Source organism: Equus asinus, chromosome 29 (genome assembly GCF_041296235.1).
Source record: "Equus asinus isolate D_3611 breed Donkey chromosome 29, EquAss-T2T_v2, whole genome shotgun sequence".
NCBI lineage: Eukaryota > Metazoa > Chordata > Mammalia > Perissodactyla > Equidae > Equus > Equus asinus.
The window spans coordinates 29,112,031-29,138,887 of record NC_091818.1 but is presented as its reverse complement, the minus strand read 5'-3'; the positions used below and the strand labels follow the sequence as shown (position 1 = coordinate 29,138,887).

General features: G+C 36.4%; 1 protein-coding gene across 1 annotated transcript in view; it reads left to right on the top strand.

The window, feature by feature from the left end:
* The window catches only part of MALRD1 (MAM and LDL receptor class A domain containing 1), a 650,667-nt gene that overhangs the window by 64,211 nt on the left and 559,599 nt on the right, over positions 1–26,857 (top strand). Inside the window, exons 7-11 of the mRNA XM_070500958.1 lie at positions 295–441; positions 6,139–6,305; positions 11,354–11,446; positions 13,962–14,169; positions 22,683–22,829. Of these exons, the coding sequence (XP_070357059.1) occupies positions 295–441; positions 6,139–6,305; positions 11,354–11,446; positions 13,962–14,169; positions 22,683–22,829 (762 nt within the window). The remainder of the gene's footprint in view (positions 1–294; positions 442–6,138; positions 6,306–11,353; positions 11,447–13,961; positions 14,170–22,682; positions 22,830–26,857) is intronic.

Here is a 26,857-nt window from a genome sequence, read left to right as displayed (position 1 = left end):
GTCCCGGATCTGAATCCATGACCCTGGGCTACCCACCACAGGGCCGGCCCCCATCTTTTTGTTTTTTTTATGACAATGGTTCTTATTTGGGAAGGATGCCCATATGGATCAACTGAAGAACTTTTGAAAAATAGAGTTGCTGGTATACTGTAAGTTTATTGAATCAAAATTTCCAGATACATGTTAGTATATGTGTCTGTGTGTTCAAGCCTTGGTTACAACATATAACCACGGTTAAGCAGCCACCCTAGTAGACTGTGATAATCCACCAAGATCTTTTTCTCTTTTCTTTAGTGTGTCAGGCCTGTGGATTTGATTTTGACATGTGTGACTGGGCATCAGAAGCATCCGCTGGGCAAATTTCTTGGATGCGCATGAAAGCAAGAGGAGTTCCTCTGTTAGAATCTATGCCTCAGCAGGATCAAAGTGGTGATGATGAAGGTAGGAAATTAAACAATAATATTTTTTATCTATCATTTTCAGAAGTGTGATTTCTTGTAACCAGTATGAAGACATTTAGTCAGGGGTCTTGATGAACATACAAAGTATATTTTATTGAAACTATATTATGCCATAGGTATTGAAGGTGAAAAAAAAAAGCATGTTATTACCAGTGGAAAGGAAGAATTATACTAGGTTAACTATTTTAACTTCATAAATGCTATTATTTTCTTATCATCAGGAGATAATAGATTTTGTGGGAATAAAAAGGGAAAGTATTAAAAGGCTTTTCGCAAGCCTACTAGCTGTCCTTGTCAGTGCAATATTGTCAGTGAGTTTCCTCCTCTCATTCTGACATTAAATTTGTGTTTTCTGTTTACATTTATCTCCATTGCTTTTTTCTTCCTCTTTTTTTGAGGGGAGTATTGTTAATCTTTTTTTAAATTTGTAATTTAAAATTTTATTACATCAGAAACTAATAGCTGTTTTTTTCTGCTTCCATGTAGATTTTATGGTCTCCATAGTTTTGCCTTTCCCAAAATGTCATATAGTTGGAATCATGTGGTATGGAGGCTTTTCAGATTGGCTTCTTTCACTTAGTAATATGCATTTAAGGTTTCTCCATGTCTTTTCATGGCTTGACAATTCATTTTTTTTAGCACTGAATACTATTCCATTGTCTGGATGTAATACAGTTTATTCACCTACTGAAGGACATCTTGGTTACTTCCAAGTTAATGAATAAAATTGCTATAAACATCCATGTGCGGGTTTTTGTGTGGACATAAGTTTTCAGCTCTTTTGGGTAAATACCAAGGAGCTTGATTGCTGGATCATATAGTAAGAATAGGTTTAGTTTTGTAAGAAACCAAACTGCCTTCCAAAGTGGCTGTACCATTTTGCATTCCCATTAAAGATGAGTGAGAGATCTGGTTGCTCCACCTCCTCTGCTGCATTTGGTGGTGTCAGTGTTCTGGATTTTGGCTATTCTAACTGGTGCATAGTGGGATCTCATTGTTGCTTTAGTTTCCATTTCCCTGATGACAAATGCTATGGAGCATGTTTTCATATGCTTCTCTGTCATCTGTATATTTTCTTTGCTGAGGCATCTGTTAAGGTCTTTGGTTTTTAATCTTTTATCTCTATCATTTTCTTTACTCATCACTATTTCTTTTATTTCAAGCCCTTGATTCCTTTTTCATCTTGCAAAGATTCACTTTTTAATTAATTGTTCTTTTATTTAGAAAAGATCTGTGGAGATAAACTTGCTTAGTATTTATAAACTTAAAATATTTTTAAATTGGCCACACTCCAAAACAATACTCTATCTGGTCATATAATGTTAGAATGAAAGTCTGTTTATTTCATTTCTGAGTACATGGTGACAGCCTTTCTATATTTCCTAATATCTATTGTCATCATTGGGAAGCCTGAACTCTTCTAATTGTTTTTCAATTTTACACAGATTTTGAAAATGTTTCTTTATCTTTAATGTTCAAAAATTTCACTATGATGAGTGCAGGTGCGAATATATTTTTATCTAATTTTTTTCAATGCTCAGAGTGTGTATATTTCATCACTGGTAAAAATTATGTGTTATCTTTTCAAGTAATTCTCTCTCAGTCCCTCTATTCTTGTCTTCTCAAGTTCCTATTAAATATATATATATGGCAGCCCTGTGTTACTGTTTTCTATTTCTTACTCTTGTTCTTTGTTCCTATTTTTTGTCTTCCACTCCTGTAATGCCTTTGTAGTTTTAATTGAGCATCTTATGTGATTCCTTTTTGTCTCCTTTCTTAATATATCAATTATACTTACTTTTTTACATTTTTTGTGCTTGTTCTAGAGTTTGCAAAATACATTTACAACTAATCCAAGTCCATTTTCAAATAACTCCATACTTCTTCACATAGTACAAGTATCTTGTAACAATAAAGTATTCTTGGGGCCAGCTCCGTGGCTGAGTGGTTAAGTTGGCACGCTCTGCTGTGGTGGCCCAGGGTTCCGATCCTGGGTGCGGACATGGCGCTGCTCGTCAGGCCACGTTGAGGTGGCGTCCCACATCCCTCAACTAGAAGGACCTGCAACTAAGATATATAACTATGTACAGGGCAGGGTTGGGGAGATAAAGCAGAAAAAAAACCCCGAAAGATTGGCAACAGTTGTTAGCCCAGGTGCCAATCTTTAAAAACAAGAAATAAAAAAATAAATAAATAAATAAAATAAAATAAAATATTCCTAATTCCACCCTCCTCTTCCTTGTATCATTGTTGTCATTCATCTCATTTATACATAAACTGTAATCATCAAATACATTGCGGCTGTTACTATTTTGAACAAACGGTTATCTTTTAGATTAATTAAGAATATTAAAAATAAAAGATTTTATTTGACCTTTATTTTTTCTTTCTCTAATACTCTTCCTTTCTTTATGTGAATCTGAGTTTCTAACCTATATCATTTTTCTTCTCTCTGAAGAATTGTTTTTAACATTACTTGCAGAGCAGGTCTATTGGCAACTAATTTCCTCAAGTTTTATTTGACAAAGTCTTTATTGCTCCTTCATTTTTGAAGGATAATTTTGCTGGAGGCAGATGTCTAGGTGTTTTCTTTGTCTTCCAATATGTTACCCCATGGTCTTCTTGCATGCATGGTTTCTAAACAGAAGTCCGATTTAATTCTTATCATTGTTCAGTGTATGTAGAATTTTTTTCCTCTGGCTTCTTTTAAGATTTTCTCTTTGTCTTTGATTTCCTTCAGTTTGAATATGATATGCTTAGGTGTGGGTTTTTTTGACATTTATCCTGCCGGGCGTTTTCTGAGCTTCCTAGATCTCTGGTTTGATGTCTGTTGTTAATTTGGGGAAAATTCTCAGTCATTATTGCTTCAAGTGTTGCTTCTCTTTCTTTTCCTTCTCACATTCCCATTACGCATATGTTACACGTTTTGTACCTGTCCAACAGTTCTTGGGTATATACTATTCCTTTTTTCTCATTGTTTTTTTCTTTTTGCTTTTCAGTTTTGGAAGTTTCTATCAATGTATTCTCAAGCTCAGAGATTCATTCCTCAGCCATGTCAAGTCTACTAATGACCCCATTGAAGGCCATCTTCATTTCATTACAGTCTTTTTTCATCTCTAGCATTTCTTTTTGACTCTTTTTTAGAATCGCCATATCCCTTCCTACGTTATCTTTTTTGCATGTTTTGTACTTTTTCCATTAGAGCTCTTATTAATCATAGATTTTTTCAATTCCCAATCTGATAATTCCAACATCCTTGTCATATCTTGTGATGTTTGCTCTTTCTCTTCAAACTACGTTTTTTTGCCTTTCAGTATGCCTTGTAATTTTTTGTTAAATGCCAGGCATGGTGTACCATGTAAAAGGAATTAAAGTAAAAACGTCTATCGTATGAGCTTTTATGTTTATCAGCTAGAGTTTAGACTCTGTTTACTGTTTACTCTAGCTATAGATATCCAAGGCTAAAATTTCTTCTAGTGTTCTTGTTTTTGTCTTAGCTGTTGTCTTCGGATTTTCCTTGCGATGGCTTCTTAGATACGATCTGTGACTTGCAGTTCTTTCAGTAATATTCCTTTGTTTATTATACAGGACCCCTTTTGGTGTGATGGGAGTTTGTGAGGGGAGGTGAAGCATTCTCTACTCCTATGAATAGGTTTATGTCTTCTAGTGAGATTTTACCTCTGCTCCACGACCTTCACAGGTGCTTCCTCCTGACCTTAGGTGAGACAGGAAGGCTAGAGTGGGCAGATCTGGGCATATTCCTCCTCCTATGTGGAAGGCTAGGTCCTGCTGGGAGGTGATATTTCACTTCTCCCAGGTTGGTTAGGCTCTGGTCAAATGCCAGTGAGTTAGGCAGTAGTAAAATAGTTTCTCTTGAGTGGAAGCCTTGTTAAGAATAACAGAATAATCCTGGTATATTTAAAAATGACTTTTTTCAATCCCTCAGCTGCAGGCACAAGAAGATTTTTCTCTCATTTTCATTGGGAGAACCTGGTAGGGTTCCTGGAAGTCAAACTCACAAAAGTGTGGGATCCTCCTTAAAAGGGGCTCCTGTGGTATTTTCAACTCTCAAATTTCTCCACATTGTGCCTCCAGCAATTCATTAGGTTTTTCTACCCCAATACTGGCTACCATAGAAATTTGTGCACTTGGGTTTCTGCTCTGGTGAGTTGCAATTATCTGTATCTGCCTGCCTCACTAATTCTTGGGGCAGTGGTTTGCACCATAATCTCACTTTTCTCATGGATGTAAGAAGCGTTATTGATTCTCTGTTTGTTCATTTGCTTTCTTGTTGAGAGCACAGGACTAACAACTTCCTAGCTCCTTGCATACTAGTCCAGAAACCAGAAATTTTGCAGGCTCTTCCTCAATGAAGTTTGCTTTCTTTCTCCACTCCCCTCCATTCTTTCCTACTCTTTTTCTTTGTTCCTACCTCCTCATTCAGTGCTTTTGTCATAGTATTATTTAGCTCCCCAAGACCTTATCTGAGTAATGATACTAGTTTAGGGGTTCATACTTCATGGTAACTCTTGGAGTTTTCTACACCCTGTCACTTAGCCGTAGCCCAAGGCAGTGAGGGTAGGAATAGTTCCTACCTCAGTTTATGAGCAGGGTTCCCCAGGCCTAGTCTTTGACTTCATTGAGAAGATTTGACTCTGTTCCTTCAGCTTTTTGCAACATTTAAATTAGTCAAAATTCAAGCTACCCCAGGCTGCTTTAGGTCCTAAAGTCCAAAAGTTCTGTGGGTTCCAGCCCTCCTCATTACTTGGCATATCATCATTTTTTGAGATGTTTTATCTTGCTTTTGATCTGTCTCTGCTTTTGTAAAAATGTGTTTTCATTTTGTTCATCATTTTCTTAAGTATAGGTCAGAGGCAAAGTATTAACTTACTGTGCTATTTTGATTAAAGTCTATCATTTCTAGTAAATAAGAATTTCACTTAATTTAAATTCAAAGTTTTTAGAAGCTTCAGGAATATTTACTATCTTACAAAGAAATAAAACATATGAAAGACTTTATTTTTGAAAACTGAAGTAGTAAAATCATAGAAATATCTTTGTAGCTCTGCATTGTCTATGCCATTGAGTTCAAGAACTATCAAATTGGTTTTAAGAATCAGATGGGAAACATTGATTGACAATATGTATTACAAAATCCACAGGTGTAGTTTAATAAGACCCCAGATATCTGATACTTCTATGTAGTTTGGTTATAAAAAAGGCAGTTTAAATTATATTCCCTTAAGCTATAAAGGGTTTTTTGTGAAAAGTAAAAGAAATAATCAAAAGAGAAAAGAATTTTGGGAAGAAAGATGAGAAATTAATGATTAAAGAAAGATTGTATTGTGGCATTTAAAAGAAAATAAAAATTTGGTGGCATAGAGATTTTTATATCAGTAGATTTCTTTTGATAAGAATAATGAATTTTCATATTGGGAGTATTACCAAAGTGTTATTTCAAGAATTAGGAAGAGATGTTGATGCATTTCAGAAATCACATACAGAAATGAAAACCCATAATTTGTAGTTGATGTGATCATTTTAAAACACCATATTTTTTTAAATAAAATATTTATGTTCAAACCCAATTTTGAAAACTCCAGAAATACAATGATTTTGTTCAAACAGAAAGCAGCTAATTTTTTTCTAAATTGCTTCCTTTTCCTTTGTTTTTCAGGTTCCTATATATGGGTGGGGGCTCAGCATGCTTCTGCTCTTAACCACTCAGACAACAGGGCTTATCTAAATAGCTCTGTGTATCACTGCGTGGGCAAGAGCTGCCATCTTCAATTCTATTACTCCATGGAAGACAGTGTTCTGAGAGTAGGACTATATAATAATAAGGTGAGAAGAAATTTGCATTTATTTCAAATTCACTCAATAAATGAAATTTCTGTTTTCGGCAACTTGTGTTTCTATTTCTCAGTTGTGTGTAGGCTTTAGATATTCTTTGACTTGACTTTATTTGGTATTCTTTTTAAAAGGAAATATTTAGGAGCCAGTTTCAAAGATATTGTCATGTGAAAAAGTTACTGTGATAATTTGCAGAGGATTATTTCATAAAGTTGTTAAAATTCATGGAAATATATTAAAGAAACTATAGGTCTGATAAAAAATGAAATATCTGGGATTCTGTATTATTCACTGTGTATTGAAGTTCTGATGTGATGTGTTTTGAATTTTAGATCTATATATCATTAAGGCTATAAATATGATGGAAGTCCATTACTTGTTCTGGTACCAGTAGATACAAATTTAAAGACTGGTAATTCCTGATTAAATACAGACAGATGAGTCTTTTGAATGAAAAAGAAAATGACTCACCGGGTAGAGTGAAAGTTGTAGTTGTAATGCTAGTGAATAAAACAAATCCATGCCTTTTTTACCTAACTTTAACTGAAAACAGATTTTTGCAAGTGGGAAAATACCTCAGATGCTTTGAGAATTTCTGCTGTGAAGAAGAATTTATTTTTAGGTCGGAGTAAAGAAATCATATGGGTAAACAGCAGGCATTCTAGAAATGGGGAACATTTGACAATGATTGCAGGAATTCTGACACTGGGAAAAGGAAGACAGTAAATGCCTCCAAATCAGTTTCCTTTGGCTCAGGATGCTTTGAATAAGCCCAGTTGAAACTTCCACATGACATCAGCCAGATTCATTTTTCAAAAAAGTTTATTGCCTGTGCTTATCAAGTGCCACTAACTACCTGTTAATAGCACTTTCTTGTGCTCTGTTTCCTTCTCGAGTTTGAAGTGCCACCATAATTAATCCTCAAGTATCAGAATGCTTATTACCAAGATATTTGAAAATCCAAGAGAAATTGTCTCTGATTCTTCCTAGTTCTATCACACACCTTCTCCCTTTTCCTTTTGTGTTATTTTCATCATGTCCATCATCTTTCTGCTACTTCTTTTCCAGAACATTCACAGAGTCCTAAGGCATAAAGTTGGATAAGAATTCTCATTGGTTGGCCTAGTACATTTGCTACACGGATGAGACATAATTTCTAGCATTCTGTAACTAGGTTATATTTTTGTGATATTTTTGCAGCAGTATTTGGCAGCCCACAGCCCTAGAATCTTTTCGATATATTTCATTCAATTTGGTAAGGTGTGGGGTGAGTGAATGGGTGAAAACATCTCCCTGCCCTTTCTGCAGTACTCCAGACATATGGGGGAAATTTTACCAAAGAAGAAAAAAATTAGGTTAAACTTTATCCAGATATGTTACCGTTCATGCTTCAACAATCTTTCAGTTATTGTCACCTGTGCCAAGTAAACCAAGCCTAATGAGCCTCCATGCAATTTGCAACCTTCTATAATTTCCAATTTCCTTCAACAAAGACATAGTGAAAAAAATTCTGGAAAATTTTACTGAGTTTATATTATAGTTAAAGATGCTTTAAAAATATATGATCCTAAGATAGTAGGTTTTGTGTGAAAGATAATTTATTAATATTCATTAAAAGTTGAATGAGTTATTATGCTAAATTTAAGTAAAAATTTGTATCGTATATCTTCTAATCCTGAGCAGTATTTAATCTGCCCTGAACATCAGTGATGGATTTTCAAAGTTTTAATATATGTAGAATGGAATTATGAATTATTAAAAATAAGAAATATCATTTTTATGGTGGCTTTGGGACTGTACAAGATAAGAGTGAAAGAAATCGGCTTCAGATACCACATCACATAGTAAGAATAGAGATATCAAGATTCCGTCTCCCACATTATAAGAAAAGAAGTTAATCATGGAGAACTGATCTAGTGTGTTAGTCAGAAGCAATTGGGTGTACGTCCTAGAAAGTGTTAACTAATGTTTGAGTCAGTTTATCCAGCATTCTGTAGGTCAGCATCTTATCTCTTCTGATCCTCTGTTTGCTATACAGGTAACATGTCCGTCTACACCTGTAACATGTTCAACACCAACAGAAAATCTGCATCAAAGTACACTCAGGTCACACATTGATGTTTTATCACAAACTGGAAAAGGACTCATCATTTAAAAAATTAGCTCTTGATGAAAAGAATAATTTACATCTTCCATGAATAGATAAAGAAAATAATCATTAGAATGTGTGCAGGTAAACCAAGAAGTATCTCGTGAGAACACCAACGGTCATTTTCTTTATTTTCAGAGAACATTAGAACTTGGAAAATAGAAAACACAGGAGAGAGGCAAGTTGTTAAATAAAAAGTAGCAATTCTAGTTTGTGCCATTTACTACTCTTGAGATTAGATCTCTGTCCATCATCTATAAGGTAATAATCATAGCAACAATCCTGTCTTTTATCCTGAGGAGAGTTTCCGTATCAGTGAGCCAAGGACAGTGGGGTGCCCAGCTTGCGGTACTGTTAACATATTTTCTAAATTCTTGCTAACAAATAGGAAGAATGCAAACCGGGGCGGGAAAGAAAATGTCTTAGAAAGTATCTTTTCTTGTATGATACAGTTTTTAAAGCCACTATAAGCTTTCTTTGAAAGAAGGTCTTTAACAAAGTACATGGTCCCATCCCCACATGTAATCTAAAGTAGTTAAAAAAAAAAACAAAAAAACAAAAAACCTTGAATTTGGTACCTTTCATTTCTTCACTGGAAAAGTGAAAGATAAGCTGAGATGTTCAAGAGATCTAGTGATAAATATTTTTCTCGAAAGGTAAAATGACATTATTGATCCTGGTCTGGGGGAGCAAAGACATTTTTAGAATGTTTATTGATTGATCGATTTTAAGATAATAGAAAATAGAGTGTCACTTGAAAGGCTTTTCTGAGCTGAGAGTTTCTCTTTTACATTGACATCTGCTGAAAGTAACTAGATAAGAGTCTGAGAGCAAGGACAGAAATAAAATAAAAGCTGATTTCATTTAGTCGGGATAAATTAGTTTTCTTTTTCATTGCTTGTATTGTCAGACAGGAAAATGTAGTAGAAAAATCTGGATTTCATACACAATATACCGTTAACTTAGTATATGAAAAGCCATTTAAGTTTAGAAAGAACTCCACTCACTTTTCAAAAGAATGTAAATGCATTCTTCTTCAGGTAGAACAGAGAGGAATCAATTAGTCATTGTAAAAAATGAACACAACTGCTCTAAATTATTTTCATAAAATGAAAATGAGAGGACATGATGAATGCAACTTGCCACGCAGTGTCACCAAAAGAATCTGTGGAGGATCTAAGTGTTTCGTTGCTAAATAACTCAAGTGGCTTAGGAAATTACTGAAAGAAAAATTAGTTGCTTGTCTCAACTTTTTATAACTCCAGTTCATGCTGATGTGACCTGGAAGCTGAAAATATGTCTACCATGTATGTTTCAGTGTCTTGCTAAAGTCTTAACAGTTGATATGAATAAATAATGAGAAGAAATGCATTTTAATGGATTTAGACTATCGTCTGAATATTTAAGACTTGGTAATTTGGAGTAGAAAACAGAGATTAACGGACTAAATTGAAAATTCATTTTTAGAAAATCTTGGCATAAATGAAAAAAGTGAAACTAAGTGAGGAAATAAATGCTTAGTAAGGAGAGTCTGAAAAAGTCTGAGTGTCATGTGTCATTTGAATTACAACTAGATGTCACCTTCCAGTGCTGTTTCTATCTCGCAGTAGAAGGAGGGCACAGAGACAGTCTCAGAGTTCAACCTGAGACGTATTTATGCCATCCTCTGCGTTTTCACTATGTTGATACAGGATAAATTAATGCATCCTATGGGTAAATACTATGAACAATCTGGTCTATGTTTACCAGGTAAATGTTAAATTAACTTGAATGTTTGATAAAATCTAAAGAAATATAGGATTATTTCAGAACATACAGCCGTAGGCAGAAATCATAAAGCCCAATACGGTAGGCAGAAATTTGGAGCGCATTACAGACTTTATTAGTATCTTACCTCACTGGGTATAGTAACATAATTTTGCATGTACTTTGCAACCTGGAAAATGGTCATTATAGAGATGCATGACATGGTGTGCTCTGGTAAATGTAAAAAGGTCTTTGATAGAATGACCAGAGAGTCAAAAAGAAATATAATCTCTCGAACATAACTGTATTGTTTGGTTGTTTGGAACTTGGAATGAAATCTCTCATAGAAAAAATATATAAGTTGAGATTGTGCAGAAAAATATATCTAACTTTTTTTCTTTTTACTTTTGTATTAAACGTTTGCCTGTCATTTCTTTCTTTTCTAATATCATGGCAATATGCCAAAATGTAGTAATGTCAGTGGAATCAACATTTAAATAGCTGGTATTATAAATTGCTATTTAGAATTTTATTTTTGAAGTACAGTACTTTAAGATTCCGTTCAAATTTTTGCTCCATTGTTACTGTCCATCACAAAAAATAAGCAGCTTTACTACAAAGACATGCTTTATTTCTTTATTTTTTAAAAAAGACTTTATATTTATAGAGCAATTTTGGGTTCACAGCAAAATTAAGAGATTTCCCAATACACCCCCTGCCCCCACACAGGCACAGCCTCCCCGTTGTCAACATCCCCCACCAGAATGGTACATTTGTTACAACAAATGAACCTACATTGAATCATCATTATCACCCAAAGTCCATAGTTTACACGAGGGTTCCGTCTTGGTATTGTGCACTCTATTGGTTTGGACACATATAATGACATGTATTCACCATCATAGTATCATACAGAGCATTTTCCCTGCGCTAAAAATCCTCTGTGTGCCACCTATTCATCCCTGCCCCCATTTCCTTATTTTTCCTTTAAAAAGTGTTCTATAGGTTTTCACCAACTCTTTAGATTCCCTAGCACTTCGTATCATATAGGTAAGGCAAACTCTACTAAAATGTAATTAAGAGAGTAGGTAAGTACGAGAGGAGAATTTGAGGAATCAGTAATGTCTTTTTCGTCGAATCAAAGGAAGAAGAAATATTTTGGACATACAACACATCAACTCACAGAAAATGGGTGAAAGCAGATGTGCTAATACCAGAAGGACTGAAGACATTTAAGGTATAAAAGGGGAAAGCAAATTTTTTTTATCATAAATTTAATTTTTAGCTTTGCAGTAGTGAATTTATCACCCGTTGCTAAGCTTAAATTAGCATTTAAATTAGGAATGTAGACTTGTATATTTAGGGAGAGCAGTTACTGACTTGTTTTCATCATACCTAGCCCTTCTCAGGCCAAATTTCCCCTGAGCAGAGGCGCTGGAGTGTGAATACTCTTGTTTAAAGCTTCCTCATTCTCCATGGGCTCCCTGCCTGGCACCCCCAGCACCATGCAGTGTGACCAGGGAAGCAAATTGCATTGAGAAGCAGATAAATAATAAAGCAGTTTTGAAAATCAGTAGAGTATACACAAATATTTTGAATGTAATAGTTCACATCTTTATAACACATGGATAACTCTGTCTATACAGAGATACATCTGAAACATACATATGCTCAGTGGACATGCTGTCTCTTCAAAAAATTAATTTGTGATTTTGTTATTTTGTGTTGTATGTAGAGTTGAGATTGTGTAGAAAATATGTATCTGATAACATTTTTTTAAATTTCATATTAAATCTTTGCCTATGACTTCCTTCTTTTCTAATATCATGGCAATATCGAAAGATATAGTAATGCCAGTGGGATCAATATTTAAATAGCTGGTATTATTTATTGTTAATTAGAATTTTAATTTTGAAGTGAAGTATTTTAAGTTTCCATTCATTTTGTGCTGTATATAGAGTGTATAAATATATTTATACTGGAGTGTGAGTAAAATAATGAAACATTATATGTGTGGCTTTTGAAACTAATTTCATTCCTTTATGCTAATTCCGTATTTATACATTTTTCTTGGTATTAAAAGGGAACTCAAATGATGCTGAACTGTAACCATGCAGACTTTTAGAATCCCATTTACTGTCATGGTTGGTATTTCTGAACCACAGTATTTTTGTAGCAATTTTAGCAAAGTCGAGGTTTATGTGATAGCCTATTGAGTTAACATTTTGACACTATTTTGGTTTTTCTAAGCTGACATTTCTCTTTATAATTTCTGAAAGAGGTACGAAATGATTAGAGTTTTGTACTTTTTACATAAACTGAATATTAAAGTTTTCTTATTTAACTCAAAGATAAAATAAAGTAAAATATAAAGAAAATAATTTGGGAGTCATTCTAGGTTTCCAATTGCACATTAATTAGCTTTTCAATAATGGCAGACTTTGAGATCTAAGTTTAAACTCAGTTTCTGAAACCCAAACTGGTATCATTTCTGCATATCTGATCTCTTGCTGTTATGAAAATATACAGCTGTAGATCCAATAATTTTTACATGCTTTTGCTATAATATTCATTATGGGGAAAGTGTAGAGGAGCATGCAAAGTTTTCTTAGTATTAGATATGATTTAAATTTACTGTTATTTTCTGGACTAAATTGTTAAATATATTTGCAAACTGACACTTGATCTTAAGTAATTCTTAACAAACAAACAAATATAGCCCTCATGTTTTTACAAAGAAGAAAATCTATTCAGGAACTTTAAGCTGGAAGAAACTAAAAGGAGTCGGTCTTCATTCCTATCTTATTTATACATTAACAACATTTAGTTTACCACTGTTTAATACAACTTTCTGTGCTAATAGAAATTTTCTGTATCTAAGCCCTCCAATATGGTAGCCAATAGCCACACATGGCTATTGAACACTTGAAATGTGACTAGTAGGGCTGAGGAAATGAATTTTAATTTTATTTTAATTAACTTAAGTTGAAATAGCCCTATGTAGCCAGTGACTATAATATTGGATGGCAGAGAATTAGGTTTTACTATAGTCAGATATTTATACCTTTCCTTCACTTTTGGTGTTAACTTACCATTACTCTTGGTAGAACCTCAAGAAATATTAACACTTTAACATTATCTTAGATTTGCAAGGTATGATTGTTTCACTTGCTAAAAATGTAGACCTGCAGAAAAGCTAGCAATTTGATTGGAGAAAACGAGATTTATTTCCTTTAATGAGCACTTCTTTGATTGTTAGAGAAATTCTTCTTTTATGAATATTGATAGAGTTTTATATTTATTCTTTTAAATTTTCTATTTTATCCCTTACTATTTGCCTGATATTTCCTTTCATGCATTCCTTACTAATTTCAGTAATTAAAAAACCAGACGCACTTCTAGCTCTTGTTATACAAGTAGTGACAATACTTATTTTTTTCCTTCAATATTAAAGAAAGAGAGCTGTTAAGATGATGACCAAGTAACAAGTTTGCAGTCAAGGATATTGTCAATGCTTAAGTGGGATGCTGTATTTCGTCTGATCGTGGGTGGTTTCTCAGAGGCCCCAGTGGATCTAACGTGCCCATTAGTCTTATGCATGTGGGTCAGGCTTCTCAAATGGGAACATTTTATCAATTGTGCTTGCTCTTTAAACGGACTTTTTTCTCAATAATTATTTAATCTCTGTTATCCTTTTTTTGTATTTTAAAAGAGATTATGAACTCATACATTGTTCTTTTTTTATCCTAAAGGTTATTTTTGAAGGGGCTCTTTTGAGCCAGAAAGGCTTTATTGGGCTCGATCAGCTCTGGGTCTATGCCTGTGCACAGGCTCCATCCAGAAAGCTTTGCTCTGCAGCTGAATTCACTTGTGCCAGTGGCCAGTGCATCGCCCAAGAGTCGGTCTGTGACTCTCGGCAGGACTGCTCTGATGAGAGTGATGAAGACCCAGTGACCTGCTGTACGTGAGTTCATAGTTTACTCTTTCACATGCTCACATTCACGACTGTAGTTGGATTGAAAATAGTCTTTGTTTTGATCAAGGTAAAGTTAATACGGATGAAAGAAGATGAATGTGCGTTCTCTTTCTGAAGCTATTAGCTCTGTTCCTTGTGGCAATCTCTATGGTAATTTAATGTTTTAGTGCTTGTTGCTAACACTGTAAAACCTCTCTATTTGTTCAACAAATGCATAATTGTGATTAGTGTGTGTGTGTGGGTGTACATGCGTCTTAAAGAGGAAAATGGGTGGGAGTGGGAACTTCTCTGTACTTTTCCCTTTGGAGACATTATGAATTGCTAACTTTTATTAAATATAAAGCTTTTTCCATTCTGACCAGTTATGTAGGAAGCTGTGGGGAAGGGATAAAGAGGCAGAGGGCTGCATGTCAGCCACAGTTGGTCCTCATGACTGGGTAAAAAAAAGGCCCAACATCTTCCTTTCAGGCCTTTTATGGAGAGTGTTTGATAGGAGTAATGACAAGAAATCCCATTACTATTCCAGCCTAGTCATATTTAAGAGGAAATGTAATTTAATTTACAACCCACATGATGGTTCCCAGATGAGGTAACTTAGCAACTAAAATAGTGTCTCTTTAGAAATGATGAATTCCAACTAAATGAATCCAATTCCTATAGTGCAAACAAGTGGTTCTTTTAAATTATTAAAAACTTGACATTTATTTTGCTGCAGTGTTTTATTTTAGTGAAGTATTTTGTTGAGCAAGAGAAAAATATTGCAACAAGATAAATACCACCTTTTTAATGAAAAGCTCTTTGTACGATATGCTTCTGTTGACGGGCAAGTAAAGATTTTATAAAGAGCAATGGAGAAGGATATAGGAAAGGGGAGATGGGAAAGCAAGAGAGAAATCCTCCATCTGTTTGTAAATAGCAATTCCATTAATTCCTCAAACACCTACCTTTAAACATTAGATGTAAACAAAATAATCTACTTACCCATATGATTTCGATAGAGTTTTTCTTTCAGCTCTCCTTTTTCTTTCAACAAGAACACTTGAGAACAATACATTTTCTCTAATATGAGTGTCAGATTCCTTTCTGTGCTCTATTTAAAGTTTTTACAGATCATTTGGTTCATTTGTTTTGGAGAAATTCACCTTTCTAAAGATTGGCATTAGTCTCAATTTCAATAACTGAAAGTAAATATATTTCCTGTCTATTCAATTGTTCATATTGAAACAGCTTCTTTTCTCTCTTTTTTCCTATGGTGATGGGTTCTCTATGTTCTTCTATTAATTGGTTTTCTTAATCAAATTGGAGTATTAGTAGATATTTTAGCATTTGATTTTTGACATATTTTCCCATTTCCCTTCCTTTATTGAAGTTTCGTTGATTACGTATATGGCATCTTTTCAGTAGAATATATTTTGATACCATTCTGCCATTCCTTTGTGTGAATGCAGGCACAGGTGTTGGTGCTTATCAACAAATAGTGTTTACTTCTTAGTCTGTTAAGTTTTCCAAATAACGCTACCTCACTTGACCAAAGAAAACCTAGCATGTTCACTTGATTGAGATCAACTTGATGTAGCATATACGACATAAAAATGTAGCCATAGTACATATTACAAAATACTTATGTATTATGATGAATATATATACACATATTTTGAGTCCAACATGAATATTTCATATAAATATTTGTATAAGCATTTTTGCTTTGCAGAAATATATAGCAATTGAATTATTAGAATTGATGCACCATTACACTATTTTCTGCACCAAAGTATTTAATATATTTATGCATATATCCATATGTACATTATTACAAAATAAGAGAGGCTTCCCTTTGAAATTTAAAACCACGTTGAAAGATTTTACATATACTTTTAAATTTATATTTTACAAATTTGAATTTGTAATACCAACTTTTCTTATAAATCGAATTCCCAGCTTCATGAAGCACAAGAAAAATGCTTTCATATCTTCTTTTTATCCTACTTTGGGATCTCTAGACTGGTTTACATCATATATCCAGTTTGAATAGCACCAGAAGTACTTACCATATTCTGGAGACTTAGTAAATGCTAACTCATGAACATCATCAGTTAGTATGCCATAGTCCATGTGTTTTTCCCAAAAGACACGCTCATTCAGGCGTTGTTTGGTTAGCAAATTCCTCTTGCTTTTGGATACTATTTTAACAAACGTATTTGACTGAGTCTCTTGGTCAGTGCCTTTCCAGAAGCAGTTAATTATAAAGGGGAAGTGGGTTTTGCTAGAGTTTTGCTACTAGAGCGCACTTTGTGTACCAGCAGCATCAGCGTTGCCTGGGACCTCGCTCTGCCGCAGAACCTCAGGCCACAGCCCAGTCTTACAGAACTGGGCTGTAAAAAGTTGCAGTGTAACAATGTCGCAGGTGATTCCTCTGAATATTAAAGTTTGAGAATCACTGTTCTCCAAACAGACTTCAGAAATGAAAAGACAGCTGAGAGAGAAAACAGATGGCATATAAAAATGTCGACTTAAGAAAAGGCAAACTCGTCAGAGAATTCTGAATAGAAGCAAAAACTCCCACTACTTACTAATCGCCACGAGCATTACTATAAGATCAAACGAGATTTTTAACAGTTTCATTAAGGTATAATTCATATACAAAAACTGCATGTAATTAACGGATACAATTTGATGAGTTTGGACATTTGCATACACCTGTGAAACCATCAACACATCCTTCACCTCCAAATGTTTTCCTGTGTTCCCCTTTTTTGTAGTAAGAACACAACACGAGATTTACCCTCTTAACCTGGTGGGTCTGCGCTTATGGCTGCCCTGGGGGAAAAGGTTCTGGGCGGGTGACGTGTGCCCCCTACCCAGACGGGTCCCCCTACCCGCAGGCTGCCAAGGGCAAGGGCGCCGCGGGCGGGGGCTTCTCTCAGGCTCCGTTTCCTCCTCCTGGTCCTCTTCCCTGGTGGGACCGGCCTCCTCCTCTTTCCCGGCTATGGGCAGCTGGAGACTGCTGAGTACTTCGACTACTACCAGCAGGCACAACTCAGGGCGGCGAGCCCCAGCCTCCGCGACGTGACCATAGAGGTGACCCCGCTCCGTGACATTTCGCTGCGGTCCTCGCTGGGGCGGCGCTTGGTGCTGCGCGGGGCCCGCAACTCCACCCCCTGCCAGCCCCGGCCCCGGATGCGGCTCAGCGTCCCCCTGCGCAGGGCAGCCCCGGAGCGGCGCCCGCGCGCTGTCGCCAGGTAGTCGCCCGGGGCCGCCGCCGCGCCCCAACCTTTCTGGAAAGGCCGAGACCGCGGCGGCGAGCAGAGGCCCCGAGGCCGGAGCGGGGTCGGCAGGGAAGGCACCCCCAGGGCCGCAGTCCGAGGAGGAGGCGAGGCCCAGACTGCGGTGCGGGCGCGCTGGGAACAGCAGGTGGAAGGGCGAGGAGGTGGCCCGGGGGAGGGCCAGGGAGCCCGGAGCAGCCCCGCAGGTGGGCAGGGCCCAGGACAGTTCTTACAGCAGCAACGCGGTTGTCGTCGCTGCAAGGACTGCAGCATCCGATGGGAAAGTGCCTACGTGGGGAGGGTACGGGGCACTAACGAGGTTAACTTCAAGCGGTTTTGCAGAACTTCCCAGAAGTCTTATAACCTTGTTGAGCGGAGGGTAGCGCCTGTCCTAGTTTTAAACAGACTAGCTCCACCTGCCCCGTAAAACTTCGCCACGTCGACCCTAAAAGGCTCCGTCGTCAAGACCTGTGTGTGAGATGCAAGGCAAACGCCTCGCCTGTGACCGCACTTTCAGCTTCAAATATATCACTTAAAGGAATGTAAAAAAATGGTCCTGCTGCACGTTGCTAGTGGAGCAGACAAGTGAGCTCTTTCCCCCATGCTCTTTCTTCTTTCTCTCTCTTCTCAAAATATTTCACGAAAGGCTGTATTTCTACAAAACCGTTAAGTAGAAGTACTGCAAAACATTTGAAAAAGAAAGCACAGTATAGTGTTGTTGACTACAGGCGCTAGGCGGTACAGCGGGTTTCTAGAACTGATTCATCTGGCATAACTGAAATTTTATACCCATTGAAATTTTATCCTCATTTCTCTGTCCTGAAGCCCCTGGTAACCACTGTTCTGTTCTCTGCTTCTGTGAATTTGAGTATTTTAGATACTTCATATAGGAGGAATCGTTATGCTAAGTGAAGACAGTCACAGAAGGACAAATACTGCATGTATAAAATAGAGACTTTTAATAATAAAATACATATGCAATATATTTTTTAAATATTACTAATAAATAATTAAAATATAACATGTGCCAAACATATCTAAAGGCATACGTTGGCGAGCTGAGTAATTTACATATAAAGTATACCTAATTTTCAGACACATGCTGCGACGTGGATGAACCTGGAAGACGTTATGCTAAGTGAAATAAGCCAGTCACAAAAGGACAAATATGTGTAATTCTACTTATATAAGCTACCTAGAGGAGCCAAATTCATAGAAACAGAAAGCAGAATGGTGGTTGCCAGGAGAGAGGGGGAGGCAAACGTGGAAAGTTAGTGTTTAATCGGTATGGAGTTACTTTGGGAAGATGAGAAAGTTCTGGAGGTGCGTGATGGTGCTGGGTGTACGGCTGTGTGAGTGTACTTAATGACACTCTACACTTAAACCTGGATAAAAAGGTTAATTTTATGCTATGTATGTTTTCCCACAATAAAATTTTGAAAAGATATGTGTGTAATTTCCAATCATAGCCTGTAGAAAAAGACTGTGTGTGTTGTATTCCAAAAAGGGTGCCAGGATGGACAGGTCTATGTTCAAATCGAAACAGTTTAGAAAATTCTGTGGGAAAAAGTTCGTTTAATTGTAGGACTTTTTAGAGCATTAAAATTGCTGATATAAGTTGTGACAGTTTGACGAAGTTGGTACAATATTCAAATGAAAGAAATTTAAACCAAGAATCCAGTGCAAGGCATCTAATTTTTACTGTGATACTGTCTCTGGATGTCTTTCTATTCTGAAAGAAAATTGTTGAATACGAAAATACTTCCTGAGGGCGAGAAAGAAATACATGTATGTTTAGTGGAGAAAAGATGCTTGTGGTTTCTCAATAAATAGTAACAGTGTTTATATAGTATAATCACATTAAAATCTAATATATGTTATTGAATGGAACATTCTCCATTCATTCCCATAAAGACTTTTGTCTTAGATAATAGACAACTGATTTACTTCTCAACTGGAGGATTCATAAATATTTTAATTTCCATGATCCTGCAGAATTTTCCTCAGCTGCCACATGAAATTCTTTTTCTCCTGCCAATATGATACTGTGATTAAATATGCAAGAGAAAGCTTTGTCATAATTTAAAAATATTACTCTAACTGATGAACTCAGTGAAATTTCACTAAAATTATGAACAGTGGCATATCTCATGCTCTGATTAGAAATGGTGAAGTGTGTTCTATCATCACAGAAATTTAAATAAAAGCAACCAAATAATCAAAACCACTGTTTGTAGTGAATACATTTTGTTTATAATATGAATAGATGATTTTTTGGATTTTATAAATATTCAACATTTAACATATAGAGTGTCATAAAGTATTTCTTAGTTGCCAGAATGTGTTTGGCCCTCCTGGTTTCTACATATATTTATAACTTCACCTTAAACTTCCTGAATTTTGTAGGGGAAATATTAAGGCAAGAACTTCAACTTCGGTGACTGGAATTTGACATATTTTATAGCGCAGTTAAATTCTAGAATATTTAGCTTTAAAAACAAGTCCTTTGAAGTGCGCTCGAACAAATGTCATTGGTAAAAACAGCTGAGCAATTCACCAAGATTTTTACAGAGGTGACTGCATCATTTTGCTTTCACGTATCTTTATGGTAATGGATTTAAAAAATTCTCATTTTTCAAAGGACAGCAGTGTTTAGTGTTGTGTGCAAAGTGCAATGATCGACATTTTAACAGATAAGACATGCAGATAATGAAAGAAATGCTTTGAACTTTTCTCCTAAAGCCGAATCTCAACATTTATACAATCCAAAGTTATTTTGTCTTGAAATCTTCTTTATGTCTTTGCAGTTGAGTGACACAGGCACAGTTGTGAACAGTCTGTCAAAGGGTTGGCGATGCTTGGGTCTGGTTGTACTTTCCTTTCCACACTCACTGGTCTTATCATTTCACACCACTGCCTAGTTGGGGAATAGGATGGTTACTTCAGTGGCCACCTGCAGTGACTAAGGTTGTCGTGTATATGGACTTGCTTTCTTTGTGTATCAATATATGTATAGTTTACTGCCCCGATAGGGTAATATTGAAATTATTGCCCAAACAGGAACACTTGAGAGGGGAAAGGAGAGGTATTAATTATTATGCCAGGACAACAGGCATAAATCAGGGCAATCCTGCGCCAACCCCGACGTGTGGTTACTCTACCCATGAAAGATTTTGTGTTCCAGGGAATTGTGTCTCTAGGAATGGGGGTCCCCTTGTGGGGGAGGTGGAAGGATTCCTTGACCAAGTTCACAACCAACAATTTGGAACTTCTAAGCACATTTCAGTGGTCAAATGTGTATTTCGAATCTTGCATATTTGTATACTCCACCACCTGACTTAGAAGAGCTGGGAGATGACCTCATGGGTGGCAAAGTTCACAGAGGATCGAGGAACCAGACCAGAGGATTTTCTGGATACCCAGAGGAGACAGTCACAGCTAGGTCATAGGTGCTTCAGACTATGTCAAAACCAGAGGAGACTCCTTTGAGGAGGAGTCTGCTGTATCAATAGCAGTATCCTAAAAACTCTGTAGCCAGAGCTGAGAAAACAAAACCACATTCAGAAGCAGTGGCTTTCCAGTTAGGTATATGAGTGAACAGCATTTCCTTGTCATATTGATTCATCGTTGGGTAATGTGCAGCATTTTTTCATTATTATACTGTAGTTAACTCACTTGTTTTTATTTTTTGGGAAACTCATTTAAGGGAGAAAATAATATTTGCTTGTAAAGAAAAAGTATCTTTCATTGTATATCCATTATATGACTGTCTAAACAAGCATAGCTCTGAGATCTAAACGTCTAATTTACACATAGAGAACATTTAAGTGGTATTGCTATTTGCATAGTGCACTTCAGTGTTTTAAGAGTTGACATGTTAGTGATGAAATATCTGGTCATGAAACCGGCATCCCTGTTTATAGAAATTGGAAGGTCCTTTGATTATTAGGATATAGTGAGCTTATTCAATATAACGGTCAAATTGGTCGTATTATTTAAAATAGAAAATAATGGTTAGGAGCAAGCATATGATGATGGTCTTTTTAATTATGAAACAGAGTCCCTGCTTTAGGGAAGTTTCAAAGTATAAGCCTTGGCATCAGTTCAAAGCCTGGATGTTCCATTTACTGAAATTTTCCATAGGCAGGTTGCTTAGTGCTAAAGTTCCAGTTTTCTCTTTGGGGGATAATTATACTTACTGTGGAGGGTATCTATGAAGACTAATGGAAATATATTCAAAATACCTTGCACTTACTTGGAGCTCAGTGGTAACATGTATCTTGTTATTGTTACTGAAGATAATAGCATTGTGATCTTAGCTTGTCAAAACTTTAGGTGTTTTCTGACCAAGAATTATTTTGTCCTCCCTTCCACTGATATAAAAATGCCTCTGTAGAAACAGGAATATTTGGAAATAAGTTTAAAATTAATTGTATTTTTACCCCAAACTACTTTTGAAGATAGACTGATACTATGATTCCTATTTTAGGAAAATGAAATTTAAGCACTTGAAAACCAATTTCTTGAAAGCACAAATTAAGTTGTTAAAATTTCTAGTTTACTGCCCGGTCCTCTGACACTTGCTGTTTTTTCTCACTAATTCGGTGAAAAATCTGGGAAAGACACCTATAAAGCTGACCCCAAATCCTGACTTTCTCTAGAACTGGTTCTTTTGTGATAAATGTAGGAACTTAAGTGTTTTCCAACTTTGTACATTAAGAGGGGGAAAAGAGCAAAGTTCAGAATATCTAATCTGCCTGCAATTCCAAAGTGGCTAGGAATTTTTTTTTCAGAAATTGTTAAAATGGCATAATTAAATGAATACCAAGGTGCTGACCTCAAGCTCTTCAGGTGTCCGGAATTAATTTACATTCCCTCCTTTCAAATAGATTTTTTTCTACCATCTCAGCAGGTGAAGCTTGTTCAGCAGGTGAATTAGTTACTCCCTGAAAAGCTGCAGAGTTTCAGCTTGCATCATTAAATACAATGGAGATGGCCAACCGGGCTGAAATGTGCCCTCGTAAATAGAAGAATGTGGGAGGGCGTTGCCACACCCGGCACATGGAAAACTTTGTGAGGTTGGAAAAAGTAAAACTATTCTGATAATCAGAAAACATTCTTTACACAGTGGAGGGATTATTCTGACCTCCTACACTGGCTAGGATACAGTCAAAGTTTCACTGTGTGCCCCTACCGCCCTTCTCCTCACCTGTTTGCTTCTCCGTGCATTACAGCAAATCGTCTCCTGTGTGACTTTGAGTCTGGTTTCTGTGGCTGGGAGCCATTTCTCACAGGAGACTCAAGCTGGGAATTCGTGAAGGGATTGACCAGTGGAGAGAACCGTCTTCCTGATGTTGACCACACAGCAAACACAAATCATGGTAGGACATTTTCCTCTTTAAAAACAAAATTTAGTTGTCTTTCTTTCACCTTGAGGAGTGTTGATACTGTATTTTCTTTTTTATTTATAGACTATACACATGGAGCTTTGGTTTGTCTTGCTGTAAACTTTCCTAATCAACTTCATAATTTCTAGTTATTTGAGTTTCCTGAAAGGAGCATTGTTTTAATAACCAGCATTTTTGTTGTCTCATTTTCTTAAAAGGTTGGATTGAAGGCATGAAAAGGGGATAAGTCTTCTGATAATTTTCTCTGGTTGCCAGGAATCATGTACAGTAGGCTCACCTTGTTTTTAGAGCAATTCAGTTTTTGCAAAACAGAAAGAAAAATAGTTGAATCTTTCTGGGAACAGAGATTTAGCACTGTCTATAAAATAAATCTACAAATACTTGAATGCAATTTAATCGCTCTAAAGGATTCTTTGTAACAAACAATCTTACCTCTTCCTCATCTGTATTTTTAACCACCATCACAATTTTTACATATCCTCTTAAAATAAAGCAACCATAACTACACATACCTTCCAATAAGGGTTTGTGAAATTCCAAGGACAACAGAAGGGTTCTGTTCTATTTTTCTCTTTTGTTTTGTTTAGATGCCGTTGCTCAGGTATATAAGCATCATAAAACTTTATAGTAACACAGCTGTACTGGAGATCCTCTTTAAGCTCATATAACTCCTTCGGACATTATTCTATTTGTTTCTCTCTTGAGATTTCCAAAGAAGTATGCCAAAACTAATAGCATTGGCTGTATTTTTAATTATAGGCATTGGAAAGTGGTGGGAGAAGCTGTTAGGAGATGAAGAGGGAGCCTCTGGTTTAAAACTATAAACCCAGCTCATTATTTGATAGTCGAGTAAGGCCTTAATTTTTACTTTTGTGCCAATGACTCATATTTTTTCTTTAAGATTTTGTGGCAGAGTGGATTAAATTTAAAGTTGAAAAGAGAAAGGAGACTATTAATTATTGGAACTATATATTAACAATACATTTTCTCCAAGCTTATAATAGATGTTTTGTTTCTTCGTTTCTCAAACCAATTATTGAGCAATAAACTAGACCTGGGTGTGCACAGATGGAAGCCATGGTCCCGGCCTTGGAGGTGGTCTGGCTCTAGTAACTGAAACAGATAAGTGAGGATTTGCAGTAAGATATGATAAATGCTTTATAGAGGGTGAAGGGTGATTCAAATGGATTTGAGAGGCCTTACTGAAGGACGTGACTCCTGAACTGAGCACTGAAGAGCAATGAAAAGTACCCAGGAAGGCAGAAGTCAGGAATCAAGGAGAGATGGAAGAACCATGGTGACACGGTGGGGAATGTAGTGTAATCAGAGGAAATATCCAGGAAGAGGATAGGAGAGATGGAGGCACGGTAGTTCTGGTTGAGAGAGATGTGCATGTGTGGGCAGGGAGTATAGAAAAATGAAACGAGAGAGGAAGGAAGGGGACTGCAGACAGTGCCTATGAATTTGAATTTTATCTGGAGGACAATGGTGACCCAATTAGCCATATTAAAATATGTGACCAATCAGATTTGTTCTAAAAGGCAGAAGACTTTGAAGAGGGCAAAAGAGTAGGGTAGAAAAACACGAGTGGGTTGGAGTAATATCAATGAGAGGTGATGAAAGCCTAAGACAGGACAGTGGTTCCTAAAAGGAAGCTGTTTACATGTGTGTGGTGGCCTTATGTGACATCTAGCATTGCAGGACAGTGAACACCGTTGGCTGCCCAGAGTTGTCAGGGTGTTGATGCTGCCCGAGTTTGATAAATACCTCTTTACTTCAGTTTTTTAGCAAGAAAATAGAGAAAATAAAAGTACCTTCTGTGTAAAATCATTGCGAGGATTAAATCAAATAATACCTGTTAAGGTTTTTCACATAATACATGCTCAATAAATGTAAATAGATGTTGTTGTCCACTCTAGTAGGAATACTAGGAATTCCACCAGGTATTCCACCTAGTATTCCAGGGCTATGACAGTTAGAAAGCACATTTATAATTCACCTTCAGACTCTTGCCATCTTATAATTACCACTTAATTATGATTTATGCCAAAAAAGAAAAGATTCTAAAAGGACCCCTTTGTTAAATATTAAAGACACTTTTTTTTCCTGTGATGTAAACAATATTAAAAGATAATAAACTGATAAAACTAGGGGCAGCTGTTATAATTCAAAGTGCAAGGGACAAAGAAATTGTAGTCTTTCTCTTTTTAGAAAGGGCAAATCTCAGAAATCGCAGAAATAGCTCAGTCATTGAGTCAACACTTCTTTACCCATGATTGTTGTTATCAAACCTTAAGATAATCACTGGTGGTCTTAAATCACAAATGGGAGGAGGAAAAAACAGTATGAGGAAGAGAAAGGAGCCAGTGAAATGGAAGTTTCTAGGGGAATGCAGCAGATTTAATTTCTTAGTTTCCATATCTAAGACCATAGAGTCCAATCCATTAGGTTCTTAGAGCTTTGTGTTTATGAAGTACAACCTTTTAAAAAGCTGTCTAATCTCCAGTATTTTTCCTCCTATATGCACACTCCCATATGTAATTTTACATAGAAGATGAATGGGTTGACGTTATGTAGCTTTTGTTTTTAGCATAAATCCTTGATATTCCTACCTTCCTTTTTTGGTTGCTTTCTACTTTCCAATTCCTAGCTACCTGTTAAGCATCCAGACAGGCAACTCATGTTAATTATCTCACGCTTTTATCTATGCTCATGTCATTCTGCACACATAGTAAATATGTACACACGCAAAATTGAAAGTATTTTTGTGATTGTTTATTTTACCAAAAAAATGAGGTCCTATTTTAACTATTGTCCCTATCTTGTTTTCTTCACTAAAGATAGCTCATGGCAATTCCTCCAAGTCATCAAATATAGTCTATTTTTTTTCATTTTGATATTGAAGTATAATTTAAATACAGTAAAAGTCAACCTTTTTAGTGTATAGTTCACTGAGTTTGAACAAACACATACAACCATGTAACCATCACAAAAATTAAGATAGAAAACAGTTCTATTCTCCCCCCAAATTCTATGCCACTTTGTACTCAGCACCTCTCCCACCTCCAGCCACTAGCACCCACTGATCTGATTTCTGTTCTTATGGTTTGCCTTCGCCAGAATGTCTTGTAAATAGAATCTTACAGTATATAGCCTTTTGAGTCTGGCTTCTTTCAGTTAGCATAACGGATTTGAGATTCACCTATATTGTTAATTGCAGTGGTAGTTCCTTCCCTTTTTACTGGTGAATATTACTCTAGTGTATGGATCAACCACAGTTTGTTTATCCACTGACCAGTTGGAGGATATTTGAGTTGTTTCTAAATGTTGATGATTATTAGTAGTCTATAAAATTTGCATACAGGTTTTTGTTTGGACGTAAGTTTTCGTTTGACTTGAGTACTCTATCCAATCTCTAATATATTAATTTTTTTTCACTGTGGTGGTGAGAAAGCCCTGTTATTTCTGGCCCTTTGTGACCTTTGGGATATATCCCAGATGTCCCTTTGAGAAGTTTTCCCTCCAGCCTCATGTAGTATCCTCACGTTCCTGCACTGGTGGGTATACAGACGGAGACTCGGCGGGGGTGCTCTCTGCAGATCTCCGGAGCTCTCTCCCGTTGCAGCCCTCTCCTCCTGGTACTCTGCCTTATGAACTCTAGCCACTGGGATCTCCCCAAAGTACCAGCTCCATCTTTTCAACTTGATGAGACCGGCACACTCTTCCTGGCCCTCCACTTTCTACATGGCATCTGGAAACTGTTTAGGCAGTGAGCTGGGAAAATTGTATGGCTTAGCTCATTTGTTCCCCTCTCTTGGAGATCATTATCCTGTGATCCTCCATTCCCATTGTCCTACATTTGAAAACCATTGTTTCATACGTATTGTTTTGATTTTTGCTAGTTAAAATAGAAGCCTAAATCTGGTCCCTGATACTCATCCTTGCCTGGAAGTGGAAGAAACCTAGTTCTTTTTGTTTGTTTGCTTAATTTCTTTGGTTTG